At 41.0% G+C, this 19415-nt stretch overlaps 1 protein-coding gene across 2 annotated transcripts in view; it reads right to left on the bottom strand.

Moving 5' to 3' along the window:
- The window catches only part of THADA (THADA armadillo repeat containing), a 308025-nt gene that overhangs the window by 256956 nt on the left and 31654 nt on the right, over positions 1 to 19415 (bottom strand). For both annotated transcript variants that reach the window (XM_075925431.1, XM_075925430.1), the window contains 9 exons: positions 19126 to 19277; positions 18813 to 18968; positions 12856 to 12978; positions 12290 to 12413; positions 8783 to 8931; positions 6270 to 6483; positions 3934 to 4069; positions 3695 to 3831; positions 1123 to 1281 (listed from right to left, as the gene is read on the bottom strand). In XM_075925431.1, coding sequence (XP_075781546.1) covers positions 1123 to 1281; positions 3695 to 3831; positions 3934 to 4069; positions 6270 to 6483; positions 8783 to 8931; positions 12290 to 12413; positions 12856 to 12978; positions 18813 to 18968; positions 19126 to 19277 — 1350 coding nt within the window. The remainder of the gene's footprint in view (positions 1 to 1122; positions 1282 to 3694; positions 3832 to 3933; positions 4070 to 6269; positions 6484 to 8782; positions 8932 to 12289; positions 12414 to 12855; positions 12979 to 18812; positions 18969 to 19125; positions 19278 to 19415) is intronic.

Raw genomic sequence — 19415 nt, 5'->3', positions numbered from 1 at the left:
TTCTTACAAAAATCATTTTAATGTGAACAAAATTTCCCATTCTTAAACTACCTATGCTACGCTTTTGCGCTTTGGATTACAAATTTGACAAAAACAAAATCAGTGAGATTTGTTTTGGTCAATGAAGCGATTCAATTGACAATAAAACCACACATATAACTACAGCTCCAGAATGATAAGTAAACATAGGTTTTACTTTATTTCGGAATTGAGCTTCAATACCAGCCAGAAATTTATCATTTACATCTTACTTGTTTTTAAATCTGAAACTGAAAGCTTTGAGTTTTTATAAACATAAATGTTCATGACTCAACAGCTCCATCTGGTGTTCATCATATGAACAGCAAATAAAAGAGTCCAAAAAACTATGTTTACAGTACTCTTTCATGAAATAAAAAAAGCACAGCCCATTCATATCTATTTTAAACTAATGAAAATAAGTGAGTCAAGAAAATTGGCAGTTTTAATGTTTTAACTTAAAAATACTATGTAAAAATACAACTTTTTTATATTCTAGGGATTATGATGTATCACCATGAACAAAAACTCTCAAATTATGAAAATAAAAATTTACAATTCATCTGGCAACAGTGGATTAATTACACTTTAATCTGTTACTATCATTTACTAATTCAGACAGATGCCACAGAACACAATCCTGACTTACAACATTCCCTGCTATTTTAATAATTGAGTCTTCAAAGCAGGAGCTCTTTATTGTGTTAGTTTGTGAGCTGAGCTTTATTACATTAATACGTTCCTTACCAACCTCATGTTCACTGGACAGGAAACTACACTAGGACAAAAGCAAAAACTATATTTAAACATAGCTTGTTATGAAGAAGTTAAAAGATTATTGCCTTTTCTACATTGGCCAGATTGATTGCCCAACACCAAATGACTCATTTTCACTTGGAGCCAAAGAGAAATTATTCACAATCTTCTAGAAATACAGTGAATTAACCTTTAAAACCATGGCCATACATAAACTAACTTCTGACGTATTTACTGTAAAAGTGAAAAGCCACAGCAAATAACTTCTAACTTGGATCATCCACAGAAAATTTTCTTGTTGTGTGGAAAATATCCTGATTTAATTTAAGAAAGGAGAATCTGAATTACCTCTGATTTCTGTGCAAACATTTTTAGCTGGCTTGTCATCAGTCATTTTTTTTAAGTCTACTTTGTGGTGTTCTTTCGATATTTTTGCTTCAGTGGAATAATCATTTGTATCTCGTGGCTGTAACTCATTCAGGATCATCTGCAAACGACCTGCAGTTTCTATGTTTTAAATAGATTATTTAGAATCAGAGCTGGAAGAGACCTCAGGAGATCATCAAGTCCAGCCCCCTGCCCAAGGCAGGACCAATCCCAACTAAATCAACCCAGCCAGGGCTTTGTCAAGCCCAGCTAATTCTTCATTTTGACATTTGTCTCTCACACACACACACACACACACACACACACACCCACCCACCCACCCACCCTCTTTTCTAGGTACGTTGCTAGAAAACAGTAGATTAGTAGTAAATAGCAAATACCTGTCTAATAATCAGTTCTGTCTCTAAGAAAACAAGCAGTCTTCCTTCCACAGGCTGGACCCCCTTGTCCAGCACCCACGGGACCTGACCTGTCCTCAATGAAGGAATTTGCCGGGTATGGGGATGTCCCCTGCCCCTGGCCTCTCAGGAAATTACCCCTCCCTGCAGTTGGCTCCACCCTGGCCACACTGCCACTGGGCTCCAGCCTGCTGAGCCTCCCTGGGAGCGAGCTCTCCTGCCCAACTAGGACTCCCTGGGGATGGGGCTTGCCAGCTGCCCCCCTTTTGCTGCTCACAGGTCCTGTTGCTAGCCCACCCAGCTGCGGTTCCTGGGGATGTGGCTCACCAGCTGCCACTGCCCTGCTTCTCCCTCACTGAACCGGGGATCCCCAGGGATGGGGTTTGCACTCTCAGGCACCGGTACTCTCTGATCCAGCAACATCAGTGGTCCTGCTGGACCACCGATGTTGTTGGACCAGAGAATCCCGGATTTCGGAGGTTCAACCTATATTCACTTTAAGTCATATTTATGCCTCAAACTAGAGTAAGAGAAAATCTGTCCTTTATCTGAGTTAACATCCTTATTTTAAACCAGTAGATAACTAATGACTACTTTACTAGTCGAGTAGGCGACAGAATTTCCATCAACTACTCAACTAGTCGATAGACACTTCCTTCTTTGAAATGTACAAGAGCCAGGGATCAGCTGTGCAGTGCTGCCCCTTTGAAACGTGGCAGTGCCACCCAGAGCCTGGGTATAGGGCTCCGTGCGGCGCTGCCGCTTTGAAGTACCTTCTTCGCCCTTCCCCGCCCCGCCACTCTGCTGCCTCTGATAGAGGCAGCGGGCGGGGGTGAGGGGGTAGGGGTAGGAAATCGACTAGTCATCTAGACTATCTGATAAGCTAATGCTTATAGGATAGTCGATCAGTTCACTAGTCCTTAATATCCTTAGTTTAAAATAAAACTCCTCAAAGGAAAGTCTAGTACATATCCAAGAATTTTCAAAATAAAATTACTGTTCATTGTTATTTCAGCATATCAAACATGTATGCCTAAACCTTTAACAAAAATTGCATTTAGTGCACTCACTTTGCTCATAAACATCACTAATTTGTAATGTAAGAGATGCTTGGGCTTAAGTAATTGGGTGCCATGGCTCAAGCAATTTTTTTTACATTAATTATTAATGCACCAAATCAGAGTTACCAGGCAGGGCTATGAATTGTCAAACCTAAAAGTATCAGAGCTCAGCCCTGGCACAAATTAAGCATGGCAAAAAAGTGCAGTAATCTGGCTGATGACAATAGGAGTATTTCACATACACAAATTCTGCAAGCTTTGGCCCAGACTCTACAGTCTATATTGTTTGGCATTCCCTGCCGGGGCCAATATTAGTTTATGGGACCTGTGAAAAGGCAGATGCTAACAAAAGCATCCACCATTAGCTTAATATATCTGGCGGAGGCTGCAGCTGCTGGTATTTGGGACAACAGATTTATGTCCTAACTCAGCATTCCTTAGGCACATCTTTACTTGTCGTGCCAGAGACTGATGTTCTGGCATTCGATTTAGAGGGACTACTATAGATCTGAAATCAAACACTAAGTTGCAGCTCCAGCTGGCATCTGTACTCCTCACAGTTGTGAGGAATAAGGAAAGCCAATGGAAACTTTTGCTGCTGTCAACCTCCCACAGTGGGGATGGTGCCAAAATCAATTTAAGGTAACCCAACTACAGCTATGTGTTCTACGTATCTAGAGTCGCCTGTCTTAAGCTGACTTTCCAGGTCTAGTGTAGACCTGGCCATAAAGTAGTAACACACTTACTGCCTTTAATTTTTGTCTGTGGAACTCAGAAGGATGGTAGCTGATGGGGAAGTTTGGGTTAGAGGCTAAGGAGAAGGGGAGCTTATAATGGGTAAATTGCAAGTACACACTGAAAGAGTCTGACAGAGTAGTCTATTAGGACTAGAGCCAATACATACAGGAGAATTTTAAGTAATAATATATGACTTTTAAAAAATATACTTTTGTCAATTATAAATACATTACAGACATTTGGTTAACAGGCTGTAACATTCATAACTTTAAACTTACAAGCATTCAAATGTTAAATAAAATTCTAGTGACTTTTGCTAAAATGTATTTAATTTACCTGAATCAGTATCCATTGGAATAAGGCCCTCTGGTGATGAACTCTGAACAATTGGAGCGACGACAGCTGAAAGTCTGTATGACATTAAAATAAGCTTTGCAACCATCTGCCTCCATTCAGTCATCAAGGTCAAGTTACTTAAAGAATATACAAAGGAATGTAAAGTAATTATATATTCAAAACTGCAAAAAGTAACTGAAATAATAACAGCACAGCACACAGTGGTATGTTTTACTTACTTTAAAGATAACTGCTGCAAAGCTCCAATTATACAATGTACTCTCCCATACATTGGGAATGAAGCTGCTGCCTGCAGAAGAGATTTTTCAGCTTGGAAAATTTCTTGTTCCAGATTTGCTAACAAATATTTGATTACTAGAATAGAAAGCATTACACAGAAAAGGAAAATAATTTTAAATACATATTCAAGTTAAGCTTGCCAACAAGACAATTAATGTAAAATGCATAATAATTGTTTTCTTTAAACTAGTTCCTGTCCCGTTTTTTCTCCAACCCATTATGCACATTTTTCATTCACTAAAGCTCCAAAAATAAATTGTCAATTTGCGATTCTAACTTGAGCTGACGTTTGTAAAGACTAACAAACATTATCTGCAGACACAATCACACAGCTCATGCTGAAATCAATGGAAGTAACATACACATATTAGAGGACAGATTTTGCCCTTAAAGAAAAGTTAAACAACCACTTTGACAGAACATTTAATCTTCGATGCCTCTACTCAGCCACGTAATTCCTTATTCCAGCACCTAAATAAGGCAAGTGATTTTCAGTTGTACTTAACACCTTTAGTGCTTTTCCCATCCTTTCTACATTTATATTGGGCTGGCGCTAAAAGACTCCAACCAGATTGGGCCCAAAATATTGAACTAGAGAGAAACACCATCCCTCTCCAGACTTTAGGACAAAGAAAATCACAGGTGTCAAAAGTATTTTAAAAGACCGAGGTACTCAGACACTGAAGTATCTAAGGGTATGTCTACGCTATGCAGCTTCTGGTGATAACGCTGTGTGCTTGGCACCACTGAAAAAAAACAGGGAACTTACTTCTGGAGTCAAAACATGACTTCAGGTGCTTTTGAGATGCCTAATTTAAGTGTGGCCTGAGACTATAGGAGGTTTTATAGAATTATGCCCTCCCAATCTTGGGGAAGAAGGGGTTGTTTTTGTTATTTTTTTGTTTTTGAGGGGAAAAAAAAAAAAAGAGTATGAGGTCAGGAGCAGTTTGTCAACAAGAAAGTCTAAGCTTTTGATATAAATAAGGCATAAGCAGGAGAGCACTATGGACACGTCTATACTTACCAGAAGATAAACGCGAAAAGATTGATCTCCAGAGCGTCAAATTTAGCATGTCTAGTATAGACCTGTAAACTGAACGCACAGGGCAGCCCCCGCTGGTGGTCCAGTACTCCTCGTTCTGCGAGAAGCAAGGGAAGCCGATGGGAGCATTTGCTCCTGTCAGCCTTGCGCTGTTCGGACATCACTATGCAGCTGTATACCTTAAGCCGACCTTCCTGGCCTATAGGGCCACATCTAATGCAGGAGGGTAAGGCCAAGTTTTGTGTCTTGTAATACCTAGCTTGGGTAGGGGTTAGAGAAGGTTGCCATTGACCTACAAGTGCTACCAATCCTCAGACAGTTCCATTTATACTAAAGTATAATGCTTAAATCTAACCTCATTTCATAACACCTCACTCTCACAGTCCTTGGAAAACAGACCAATCCTCGCCTACAGACAACCTCCTAATCTGAAGCAAATTCTTTCCAACAACCACAAACCACACTTCAGACACACTCAACCAAGAACCTACTCTTGCAATAAACCCTGTTGCTACTCTGTCCACACATCTATACAAGGAACACCATTACAGGACCCAACCACATAAGCCATAACATCAGAGGCTCATACAACTGCACATCCACAAACGTGATACCTGCCATCAAGCACCAGCAATGCCTCTCTGCCATATATATTGGCCAAACTGAACAATCTCTATGACAAAGGTTAAATGGATACAAGTCACATAACAGAAATGGTAATACACAAAAACCTGTAGCAGCACATTTTAATCTACCTGGGCACTCATTAATGGATTTAAAATTAGCCATTTTTCCACAAAGGAATTTCAAAACTAACGAGAACGAGAGAGAGATTGGCATTCATATATAAATTTGACACTATCTATCATGTCTTGAGCAAAGACCTGCTTTCTTTACATTCAAAATCCAATTGACATCAAAACTAAGTATGGGACACTTCCAGCACACTCAATTAGCCTCATTAACACAGGCACTGCTATTGACAGATTTTTTTCTTACCTTTCCCCTCTTCCTTCTTTGTTATAAATTGTGAGGGTCCCCCCTTTTCTCTCCACTCTGCTCATGTGAGAAAGTGGATTTTGCCCAGACTAACACAGCTACCCCTCTAAAACTTATTTCTTAAAAGATTACTCTTCCTCTTTCTAGAATGCCCATAACAATAGTCTCCAAGGAAATAAAATGGGAAGCTTCTAAACAAAAATATCCAAAAAGTTTTTATTCCTCAAAACTAACCGGCTAAAGTGTTCTTTTCCTTGGTGCTTGCAGACATATCCTCATCTTCCTGAAGTGCATGTGCAACCTGTTGATTTTTTAAGCAGACACTCAGCAGCCTTTTATGATGTATTAAAAAGTTCAGCAAATATGAGGCAGTAACACAGTCATATGGTTTAGTACTTATGCTAAGATCCATGGCTGCTTGAAATAAGAGATGTAGGTTTTCAGAGTCCTGAAATTTAAAAAAAAAAAAAAAAAAAAAAAAAAAAAGGTTCAGTAATTCTCAATATACATTTTTCTTCAGGTTGCATATCAAAAGTGTTATTTCAATTCAACCCCTTTGGAATCTGATTTTCAGTAACTTCATTGGATTGCACTGTCTCACAGTTATCTGTATTATATACTGACTACCTACTCTATGTACAAGACAGGGATTTGCACAAACATTTGCTAGCATTCAGCAAAAGCACACCTACAGATCTATTAAACATAAGACTATCTAAAGCAGTGCTCAGATACTTAAAAACCATTATAAAAACAAAATGTTCTTCTGCATTTTAATTGGTAATGAATTTTACACAGAAAAAGCCATATGTAGATTATTATAGAAGAGCACATCATATACTGTGCAGCACAAAAACAAAAATCAGCAACAAAGAGCGTTTGCCCACTGATTTGTTTATCCACTTCAAATCAATTTTTCAGAGTAAAAGTGGCAAGAATGAATCAAATCTGTATCAGATAAATTAAGGGTACAATTTGCAAAGAAAGGAGACAGCAGCTTGAAAATTAAATTTAAAGCCAAACAAAGGCAGAAAGACCAAGAGCTGACACTCCTATCAAGCCTCATCAAGTACATTAAGAATCCACCAACCTCTCCATACCTAAATCCCATCTTGATGAATCTCAAACCCTGCATCTGGAGGCCTCCTACCTCCAGATCTCCTCCCTGCACCCAGATCATTTCCCACTAAGCTCCTTACTGTCAAACTCCCATCCTGATAATCCTGCCCCTAAGGCCCACATCCAAACTCCTATGCCGCTGACGCCCCCAAAAGCGGCACCCAGATTCCCACTCCACCAAGTCCACTTCTTCAGCACCCAGATTCTCCCTCTGAGCCCCAACTACCATTATCTGGAAGCACCAGCAAAGTTCCATTGTCCTAGCACCAGGAATACCCCCAAAAAATAAGCCTCTATGCATCGACATCTCTCAGCTAGACATCCCCACCAATATTCCCTAATCTCGAATCTTTCAAATCCATGTGCAGATATTTTTCCATCTGTGTGTGGAATAAAATTGTATATGCACCAAGGCTTATGTAAATGTGCACCATCAGTAGAAAACAAGAAACCTAGCTGTGGGCCTTTTGCTAATTGGCTGGATGGCATTTGACTTTCTCTTAAGTGGCTGCACAAGTGCATATCTTACAGAGAACACTGCTTCTTACTGAGCTGCTTGCACCCAGATAGTCCAACACAAAATCATCTCACCCCACACTGAGCCCCTCCACAGTTTTAAGCCTGCCTGCCCGCCCCACACCTGGTGCATCTGGCACAGAGAGAGAGGGCTTGAGAGTGATTCTGGGGTAGGTCCAGGCCTTCTGTTGTATCAGGATCAGGTGCAGTCTCTCCACTGAGGGGGGAGCTGTAGATTGATCGTCCAACTTCATACAGCCAGTGGACTTGCCATGCTGAAGCCTCTGCATTTATTTATTGACAAATTACACTTTCAAAATAGTGCAAAATTTTAAAATATGGCATGCGGAAGTTTTTAAAAAAATTTGGCACACAATGCCCTAACAGTATTTATTACCTTCACTCCTGAGACTTTTACCAAGTAAAAGGCAAAGGACATATTGTGTTCACTTCATCTACCACTAAAACAAAACACATCAGGGGTGAAGGCTGAATCAGTTTAACAAACACATTGCAACAGAAAATTTAAAAGCAGAAAGTAAAAAGTATCTTGTTCAATTGATATTAAAAGAGGAATTTAGACACTTGGGAGATAACCACTAACTTGGAACTTTGCCAAAATATTCAGGTCACTATCATTGTGTACTCAGTGATCACAAGTGGTTTGCCCCTCAGGTTTTACGCATCTTCAGGAAGACAGTACCTTCAACAATACACTACATCAAACATGCTGGAGACTGAAAACTGACACCTACTGAACCACCCATATCACTAATAGTAAGCAGTGACTTGGCCTGACCTCTCCTTAATTTATGAGATACGATGCAATCACTGTACAAGGTCATGTGGCTGCAAATCATGACTTATGAATCATACATTTTCTTAAGGTTCGTTTAGCCTTCCCCACTAAATTTTGCCTCTCTAATCTCAACCAATGAGGCAAAAAGGATATTAGACCAAACTTATTTTCTACACATACAACTGTGAAAATTACCCTCACATTTTGATCTTCTCCATGTGATGTGTGATCTGTGTACTAGATAAAACAATTACAATGGGAAGTGTGATTTTTAGGGAATACTGTATCTTTTAAACAAAAAATTGTGTCATACCTGTAAATCTAACACATCATGTAGTTTCATGAGAAGTTCAAATGCTAAAACTTTTACTTCCTCAAAAGTGCTGGCAAAACACTGGATCAGTGTTTGAATATGTGTAGAATCAATCTTGTGAGCCAACTGAAAGATTGCTTGTGTCTGACCTGTTCAAAGACCAATGCCACCATTATGTTTCATCATCATCAAACGACATAGTGATGGTTTAGATCACAGAAATCCCCTTAGGGTTGTACTCCGGGGAACTGATCAAGCTACTGACACCCACCTTCCTGCTCTTTGGGGCTCCCCACCAGCCTGTCCTGCTGGGCCAGAAGCACTGACCTCCCCCAGCTAAGGCACAGAGTTGGGGTTAATGCCTCCTCCCGCACAGCAATACAGACATTGAACCAGTTCAGCTGTGGGAGGACTTAGCTATAATGGCTCAGCACCCAGAAAACCAAACCCAAAGGTACCAAAATCCCATATAAATCCATCTTGCCCAGTGTGAAAGTTTTACATAGAAAAAGTTCATAAGGCCAATGCAAGAGAGATATGCATAGTAGTTGCTCACCCTCGAGTAACAATTCTTTACACTGGGCTTGATAATAAACCAAAAAGTGTTTTAATTAAATATAAAATATGGGATTTAAGCAATTGCCGGTGAAAATAGTCAGATCAAAGTAAGTTATGAAGATCAAATAAATAAAAGAATGCTAATTCTAATATACTAACAAACTTGTTACATGAACATTCTTACCCTAAACAGTTGATTTATACATCTCTTTCACAAGCTAAGCAACTTCCTAGTTTGGGCCCAATCCTTTCCCCATTCAGTCTTAAATGTTTCCAGCAGGCATCTTGAATGGTGAGAGAGAGTCTCCTGGCATCTGGCCCTATTCTTTGTCTCCCTCCCTCCCCTTTATATCTTTTGCCAAGGCAGGAATTCTTTGTGTTTAATTTCAAACTTCTCTCACCTTGAGTGGAAAAGTACCATATACAAAACAGATTTCAGCAAGAGGTGGCCTGGTTACATATCTTTGTAGGACCAACCATAGCTTGGGCTTTCAGACAGAATAAAATCATTCACGGGTCATTGGCGTGATCACTTAGCAATTAAGTTTCCAGAGCACCAGTAATAGCCCTCATTAGCACATTTACAATTATAAATAAATTCACACTTCATATTTCTAAATTCATATACAAGAATGATACATGCACAGAAATTGAATATACTCATTCAGCAGATTGCAACATTAAAATTGATATGTTATATGACCTATTTTGTCTTATGCATATTCATAAGCCATTCTTCATAAAGCATGGGGGGAAGGCCATGATACTTGTATTCTATTTTTATTTAATCAACTCTCTCAGACCTTAATAGCTTGGCTACATAGTGTTATAATGCACACTCTGGGAGTCTGATTTTTAACACATACTAATTTGTTGGGCATTAATTGGACCATGAAGTGCTTGATGGTGCACATTCAATGTTCCCTACTTAAACATTTAATGTGAGCCAACAGGATCTACATGGACCGAATAATGTTCAACCCATTAGTACACTTCAGAAATCACACCCGCATAGTATGCATTACCTCACCTGATGTGCTAATGCTGTTAGAGCTAAAAAGAGTAACACTTTCAATATACATTGTTTTCCTATCACTGCCTACAAATCAATTTGTGGTGTGTATTTATATTATATTGGCGTACTAGAAAGCAAACCCCAGAGAATACAAAAGGTACTTACCACATTAAAAAAATTCTAATATTCTCAAATCTCAGAGATGCCAACTCTTATCACATTAGCTTTTCCTAAAGCTCTAGCCATGCAATTAGGTGAGAAACTCAGCTTTCATTACTAAAAAAAAGTTTCCAGACATTATGGCTTTGGAATAAAGACTAAAATGTAACTAGAATGATCTCTAACAGCTCAATACCCAGAAGATAATAAAAAGAATTAAACATTTTTTAAAACACACACAAACTCATGACTGACTACTTGGAATTAATAGCAATGAAACAACAAACTCAAAAGTACTTTTACTCCTACATATAAAGATCACTTAGCTAAATTTCTATTACAGTCTGCTCTAAAAATATTGTCTAGTTTCTCAATTCATTAGTACATCTTCAGTATGGCCTCCATGACTTCTAAAAGTAGTCTATAATTAGGGCCCTACCAATTTCATGTCCATGACTGCTTCCTTCTTTCCCCCATGGAAGGTGAAAAAAACCCTTCCCCATGAAATCTGATGTCCCCTGCTCCTAAGAGTGCCCCAGCAAAGGGGAATCCTGGATCTGGATGGGCTAAAAAATAGTCTGTCCCCTGCACAGCTGCTTGGGGAGAGAAGCGGAAAACCAGACCCGTCGGTGGCAGGACGTTGTAGGATTGGAGAGCAGCTCCAGGGGTTCCTGCAGCTGGAGGATTCTTGTGGAGTTGGGTCTGATCTTCCCTGTAGTGTTTGGAGGGCCCCAGCAAAGGGGGTGTGTCATAGCTGCTAGTCCAGGAAGAGCTAAGGCAGGACAAGACTCACTCTTTCTCTGCAGGGTTGATCTTGGTTCTCTCTCCCAGTTTCAGATAGGTCCACACACATCCCTTCCCATGCTATCTAGCTCTGAAAGCAGCAAGAAAGTGGGAGTGGCAATCTCATTACTCCCCTTTGCAACCCGCACAAATACAATCCCCTTTTTGAGTTGGAAACCCCGGAGTTACCACACTGAAATTTACCTATCTGCAAACCTTATGGCCATGAAAATGACCATACAATACAGTGAATTTGGTAGGGCCCTAGTTAGGATACCTCCTACTACAACTTGAGGTTTACAAAAGTATCTTAGGAAAATAAGATTAATTCATTCATACTCTGAACAGCTATTTTGGAGAAGAGGAAAATGTAATAAGAATTTAATGAGTCAGTCTGCTCTCTTACTCTAATAATACTTAGATTTTTCTCTAATTTTTACAAACCATTTTATTTTTAAGTCGCTCATGTAAAATAAACACAAAATTTACTGATTATAAACACTTGAAGAAAAGCTCATATAATGAATATCTTTGAATGTTCAAATAACCTGTTACTGAAAGAAATATCAGTAGTTAGCAGCACCAAAATATAAGCAACCACCTAATTTAAAAAAAGAAATAAAACAAAATAAACAAACACACTCCCCATTTTAGAATGTCATACTTTGAGAACCCAATACCATTTGAGCCTTTTTATATTAACAATTTTATTATCTTGATATTTTAATGAATGTTCAATTCCCCATAGTTTATTAAAACAGCATTTATTATCTTCTAATGTTCATTTATTCCAAAACCATATTTTTCTTATTCTACTGGCACCTTGATTTTATTTAAAAAAGAACAAACAATATAGTAAACTATACCTGAAGTCTAAATTTTGAAAAGAAAACTAACACTGAAATTTAGTACCCAGTTAGCCAGTGCACTTTTGTAAGCAAGCCCATTTTTTAACCCTACCACTGGCCCACCATGAAAGTCAGACACCTCACCTTCTGGAACAGAAAATATTTCCGCTATTGATCCCAGAATAGTTAATGCAGAAAATCTGGTTGAATGGGATGAGCCAGGAAACAGAGCTTCAAAAAGTTTATCACATATAGATGACATAAAATCCTGAAGATCACAAAAGGCATGTGTTGAGTACAGTTTATGTGTTATGCACATAAATAAAAATGTACCTGACTTCTCAATATAAGATCACACACACAGTTATGCTGCCTTTTACAGTGAGCAAAAAAACTAGAGCCAAACAGAAAGTGGAAAATTCTTTCCACACACACAAAAAAGCAGCAGCAGCACTGTCAAAAAGTGATTTCGTCTCATACTAGGAAAAGATTTCACAAAAATTCCATTGTGGGAAAAGAAAATATTTTTGGTTTTTCAGCTGTCCAGCCTAGAAGGCTCTCCTCAATTTCACTTTCTAAAGACAGGCAGTTGGATATCCTTCATTTTTATTTTCTTGTATTATGAGGATTAGTAGTTAATGCTTTTCAAGGACTATAAAAATGCTAAGTATTATTATTATTAAACTCCTTGTAACAGTTCCTATACTTACTTTATACTGCTGTAAAGCTGCAAAATGATCCCGTTTAGCTGATTCTTTAATTATGTCTTGTTTGGTTTTATTTTGTTCCAGTTTATAAAGAACCTGGGAGCTTTCTTGTATCCTGCAGAAGAACTTTTAAACACAAGCAAAACATAGTTAATCAAACACACTAAAGTCAGGGATCTTAGATAGCTTGTAATCTCAAAGTGTTAGCGGTTACGTAACTATTCAATAGCCCCTGGAGGGGGGCCAGCAACCAGTCTACTCCTGACCCCACTGCTGGGGAGCTCCCTGACAACCTGCGCTGCTGCCTTTCTATCAGAGGCAGCAGTGCAGGGTGGTAGGCAGAAGCCGATTCAAGAGACTGGCTCCTGCCTGCTGCCCTGCACCGCTACTTCTGAATAAGAGGCAGTCGTGCAGGGCAGCAGCAGCCCCTGTCCATGGGTCCCAGCTCCATGCCACCGTTCCCTCTAAGATTTTCCATTCACAAGCAGAGTGAGTTTTGTCTTGTGCACCAATATTGAGATCAAGTGTGCTTATTTAGTTGTATGCCACTGTAGCACCCAAATTATTAACAAATATCATATACATAGAAAATGTTATGGAAGAAAGAATACTAAAAAGAGAGATAATTAACAAGGTGCATGGCTTTAAATGTTTATTCAATATGAAGTCAAATAAAAAAAAAATTAGTCCTGCAAAATTTAACTTCTTCTGTTTATAGCCCTTTCCCAGACTGTCCCACAGCTGGAGTATAGATGATCTCCCGTCCTGCCCTATGCGACTGTTGGCACTACACAAGTTAGAATGTGAGGAATGAAATGCACTTGGAAAGTTGTGTATCTTTTCAAAATACAACTAAAAGCCTTTAAGGGCCTATGTCTGGGATCATAAAATTTGGTTCTGGAGGACTAAAATCAGAACTCTCTTTGGCCTGTTGTGACTTTAATTCACACTATTTCCATCAATTCACTGAATAATTTATTAGAGCTAAAGGTTCAGCATTTGCTGTCCAAATTCTTTGTTTCTGTTTAATTTACCAATTTACCCTTTTGCTCGCTTAGTATTACATATGCAATAATGCTTCCAGTCAGTACTATGCATTAAGGATGAACTGCACCAGTGATGTGGCCATCAACCACACTCAATATTTAAGTCCCGAGTTGGAGGGAATACAGGGGAGTTATGCGCACACTAGCCACTTTGTCAGGAGCTCTGCACATACCCCTGCCTCTGTTGCATTGGAGATCTGGCTCTGGTTTCACCTACTTGCACAGTCGTATTGAGCTGTTCTACCACTGACCTAAGCCTTTAGTGGCTACATAACAGCAACCAAAATTGGTATGCAGGAGTTAATACTTCCTAGCAGTAATTCCTGATTGCATACTGGCCTGAAGACCCCCCAGGTGATGCTGCTAAAGAACACACAAAAACAAGTTTGATTTGTTTTGTAAATAATAGATAAATATCTAACCTGAAATCAAATGTCACCTTATTATAAATTTGCAGTAAAACCTTGATAATCAGTTCGCTAATTTCAAATCCAAATCCTCATTGACACCTTGCAGTCTCACAGTCTACTTCTTCATGAAAATTTAACAGCCAAGAATTGTAGTGAAATCTCATAAGATTAAGACTTCTTTATCGTTTATAAAACACAGTATGGTGCATCTTATTTATAATTCAAACATCTAAACATGTAAAAAATCCGCCCTGGCCACCAGAGCAGCTGCTCCCCATGTGGCCCCAGCTGCCACACCACTCAGCTTGAGGTCCTGCAAGAAAGTGAGAGCTGCTGCACAGCTCTGGGAATGAGGTGGGCGGATTTAAAATTTCTTGTGCGGAGCCGCACAGAAGCGCACCTTAGAGGGAACCCTGCTCCCTGCACACACAGACTGATACACAGCAGCAGCTCCTGTATGCAGTGAGCATGGACCTCCCCCTCTGCCCCCACGGAGAGAGGCTGATGCTACAGAGCCATCTGTGTCCGCAGCAAACCTGGGTCCTCCATGGACAGAGGCTGCTTCACAGCAGCCTCTCCTGTCCCCATCCCCACACTGCTGCCTCAAAGGTTCATCATTTGCTCTCCAAATTCTTTTGGAGGGAGAGGCAGGTGAGTCTGCAGAGCCAAAGCTGGGGGGGAGCCTCCTTTTAAGCTAGTTCCTGTGAGCACTGGCTCCTGCCTGATCCTCCCCTCCCCCTGCCTCTATAGGAGGAAGCCAGGGGGTGGGCAGGGGAGACTGGAGCTGTTTCCCCACACGTATCAGCTCCTGCCTGCCCCTCCCCCACTCTCTGCACTGCTCCTTCTCTATCAGAGGCAGCAGCATTGGGGTGGGAGCAATGGCTTCTGCCTCCCCCATCTTGCTGCCTTTGATAGAGAAGCAGCAAGGAGGGAGAAATGCATGTAGTTGACAGGATTAACTGATAAGCACAGATTCATTGGTAAATTGTGTAGTCAATTACATGCCGACATCCCGAAAGTATAACTAAAAGATTTAAACAAGAATATTTGGGCATAGTTTTCAGGTTTAGTTACTTAGAGTTCAAAAAGTGTACAAGTTCATGAACCATATAATAATCACATAAGTAAGTTATATCACTCCTTGATCCTCCATGCTCCACTTTGATCTGCCCCTTCTCCTGTTAGCACAAATCTAGATACTTCAGGCTGAACCTAAACTGGGACTCTCTGGTCTGGAAACACAGATGTTCCTGGTCCACATATGTTCCTGGAGTCCTAGTAGAGGGTTGGTGGCAGGAGCCCTGAAGGTACTGGGAGCCCAGCTGGACTGGCTTCAGGGGGGCCGACAAACGGGAGCCGTACCACAGAAGTCCGGTTGGACTGGCAGCAAAGCGACTGGAGTGTCAGCTGGCTCTGGCAGGGCAGCAGGTTGCTAGTGGGACTGAGAACCCTGGTGGGACACTAACCTTCCTGGTGTGACTGCAGGCCACTGATCGGGGCAGGAACCGCAGCACAGCAGTGGGCTGTTGACAGAGCCCAGCATTGCAGAAGGCTGCCAGCAGGGCCGGAAGCCCAACAAGGCCAGGAGGAAGTGGGGGCAGGGTTCATGCTCTTTCCCTTCCTCTCCTTCTGCCTCAGGAATGCCCACTCTCTTAAAAGTTCACAGCCACAGCTTCTTTATATTTCATTCCCTTTAGCTTCTGCAGTCTTATAAATCACTCCTCTCACCACACACACACACACACACACACACACACACACGTTTCATACTTCCTGTCCTCCTTTCCACTTGCCCTGTGAGCTCATCCCATCCCACCTCTTCATTGCTCTCAAGCCTACTTTCTCTTCCCCTACCTCGCCCTTCTCCTTTAGTGTCCCCTCCTCCTCAGCTTCCTTCTCTCTCTCGCTCAGTAACAGCATGCTTCAGTCTCTTCCAACCACTTGCCTCTGTCCAACTACCACCCCATCTTCTTTTCAACACTAAACTCACTGAACATGCGGTCTAAAACCGCCATCTGTAGTTCCTTTCCTCCAGTTCCATACTAGACCACTCTAATTCAGTTTCTTCTCCTTGAACTTCTCTGACTTTGCTCTTGCCAAATTTTCTACTATCCTCTTCCTAGCCAAAGCTCAGAACCAGCACTCAGTACTGTCAGCCATCTTCAACATGGTCAACCAGATTCTTCATAAAATCTTCTATTCTCTGGAATTTCATAACTCTGTCCTTTAATGTTTCTCCTCTTCTCTAATTACACCAGCACACCGTTAGAGGATGCTGCTTTATTTCCTCTCCAACATTCTAAGAGGATTTCAGGGGGCTGTGTCCTTGGTCCCCTCCTCTACTCTCTCAAGAGTTTCATCTCTGAGGAGGGATGTAATAGTGCAGTTAATTAACCAATAAGAAAAGGCTTATAGGTTAATTTTATAGACTACAGGCAGTCCCCGGGTTACATCAATCCAACTTACATCGGATCCCTAGTTACAAACGGGGGGGGGGGGGGGGGGAAGGCGCAGCTAGTGCGGAGAGCCTCCCCCACTGACGCCGCCTCCGGCGGCGCGGGGGGGGCGGCGCTTCCCCCCAGCAGACCAGGGAGACGCGGAGCTAGCGCCCCCCTCCCCCTCCCAGCAGACCAGGGAGACGCGGAGCAGCTTTTCTCTCCGCAGAGGACGCGGGTCTGCTGGGGGGAACAAGACACCAGCCAAAAGGGGGCACCCCAGAGCGGAAAAATTAATTTCCTAGGGAACAGCAGGAGCAGCAGGCAGTGAGACCCACTGTGTTACAGTCCCCACCTTGGGAGCAACAGCTCTTTCCCTCTTTAGCACTAGAGCTGCAAGTATCTTGTTAGCGTCACGTGAAATTAACAAGTCCCTTCCAGCCTGGCAGAGGTGAAGCTGAAAAATTACCCAGTGGTGTGGGTGGGCAAGAATGGGGAGGAGCAGGGCAGAAGGGAAGAGGGGATAAGCCCCAACCCCACACCCTGGCTGGAGTGGAGCAGGGTAAGCCCCGAGGGGATGGGTCTGGTTGCTAAGTGGATGAGTGGACAATGAGGACCCTCCTGTGGCTAAACTCCTGTTCCCAACACAGAATTTTTCTTTAAAATTAATCCTGTGGATAAATTCTCTCTCACACACACACACACACACACACACACACACACACTTCACAGGAAGCTGACGGCTACATTTCTATCGCTTCACAGGAAGGGATTTCCATTTTCTGCTCAGCAGTATACAACAGCTTTGATTGTATCAATATTTCACTGTGCTCTCCAATGACTATTGATTACACTTAATATCCATTTCACTGAACCATCTGTAGCAAATTCTATTTGGAACAGTAATATGCATTGAATAAACTTTTGTTAGTTATAAAAAACAAAGATTCTGACTATTAAATGAATAACTGGGATCTTTCAGGTACCTCAAAAGGAAGATTTGAATATAGCATGAAACACTGAAACTTATGATCAATTTTTAATTAAAATATCAACCAAAAAAACCTTCATACCAAAACAGTATTTGTTTTTCTTAGAATAAGGAAGTTGAATGAGAATCAGGGTCTTTTCCACCTAACTCCAGCTCCCTGTCCCCCCCAAAAAATATGTACCAGTTCCGACTTACATACAAATTCAACTTAAGAACAAACCTACAGTCCCTATCTTGTACATAACCCGGGGACTGCCTGTATATATATTCACCCTCCTGCCTCCCCAGTAAATTTTTTAGCAGGCTGGCCAGCAGCCTAGCTCTGTTCTGGCTCACCTGAGTCCAGCACCTACCCCTGTTGCAACTCAGCATTTAAAGCGTATTAGGAGCCAGGCAGACAAGCAGCACAGCTCAGTTCCAGCTCACACCAGGTCCAGGAACTCAGCCCCTTCCCCCGCCAACTCTGGACAGCAGCTGCTGCCACCCTGCACTGCTGCCTCTGTACCAGTCCCTTCTTTATATCCTTCCCCTAGCAACCCTCCATCATGAAGAAAAAATGGTCTTTCTTCAGTTCCTCCTCAATCTATCTCCAATTGGACAATGATATCAGCCTCAATCATCCACTTTTTAAGGGTGCTTGTTTGGAAATATTTTGGTATCTCCCATGCTGTCTCTCATGGTGGAGGGGAACACTCCATAAATATCTTTAAATCAATCTCATTATCCTCATCAGAACTCTTCGATCTTTTTTGTAGGTGTCATGGTACGACTGATAATGCCCTGATACCACTGATTAAAATGTTGACAAATATTGTCTCTGTTTTCTCTTCCTCTCCCAACACTGCAGTCTAAATAAAAGATGAAACTCTTTGGGGCAGGGACCATCTTTTTATTCTGGGTTTGTACGTTACCTAGCACAATGGGGTCTGAGCCACAACTAGAGTTGTTAAGCATAACAGTATCACAAAAAATACATAATTCAGTTGAAAGAATAGTTCCTATTTTATATCATGCTAACAGACAGTAACATTTATAAATACATGGGCTTTACTACATATTGTTTATTCTTGAAGATTACCTTTTTTAATAGGGAACAAATCTGCTGCCTCTCTGCAGGAGACTGGCTGTTCAAATTGTATGTAATGAAAAACAGAATTAGCTGCATCTCTTCCATAGACAAGATCTCTGTGCTCCGATGAGTTTCACAAAGCAAGCCTAAAGCATCAATGCGAACCTACAAAATATTTCAAAGTGAATTATAGATTTTTTTAATCTGCATCTGCAGTAAATACTTGAGACAGAAAGTTTGTATAATGATAATGAAATGAAACATTAGAAGGCTAATTAATTCTTCAAACTTTAAAAGCACAAAAATAACGTTCTTCCTCTACCTGATTATGCTGATGAACTAAACCTTGCTTGACACATTCGATTGACAGTAGTCCATCTCTCATGATATCTGTAAATTTTAAGTGCCCATGAGCTCTAGCTGTTCTCAGGCATGCCATCAAGGCTCCAAGAGCACCTCTGGTATTATAAGATCCTAAAAAAGAAAAATATTTTCCCTCTTATTAACACATTGCTGGTTGGAATGTCAATCTACTTAAGGCATCCCCCACAATTCTAGTGTGTGGGTGACTTGATAAGAGAAAGATTCTCTCATGGATCCAGCCAGTTCCCC

Source organism: Pelodiscus sinensis, chromosome 3, assembly GCF_049634645.1.
Source record: "Pelodiscus sinensis isolate JC-2024 chromosome 3, ASM4963464v1, whole genome shotgun sequence".
NCBI classification, from domain to species: Eukaryota; Metazoa; Chordata; order Testudines; family Trionychidae; genus Pelodiscus; species Pelodiscus sinensis.
Note: the sequence above shows the minus strand (reverse complement) of the source record. Positions and strands in the feature narration are given on the sequence as shown.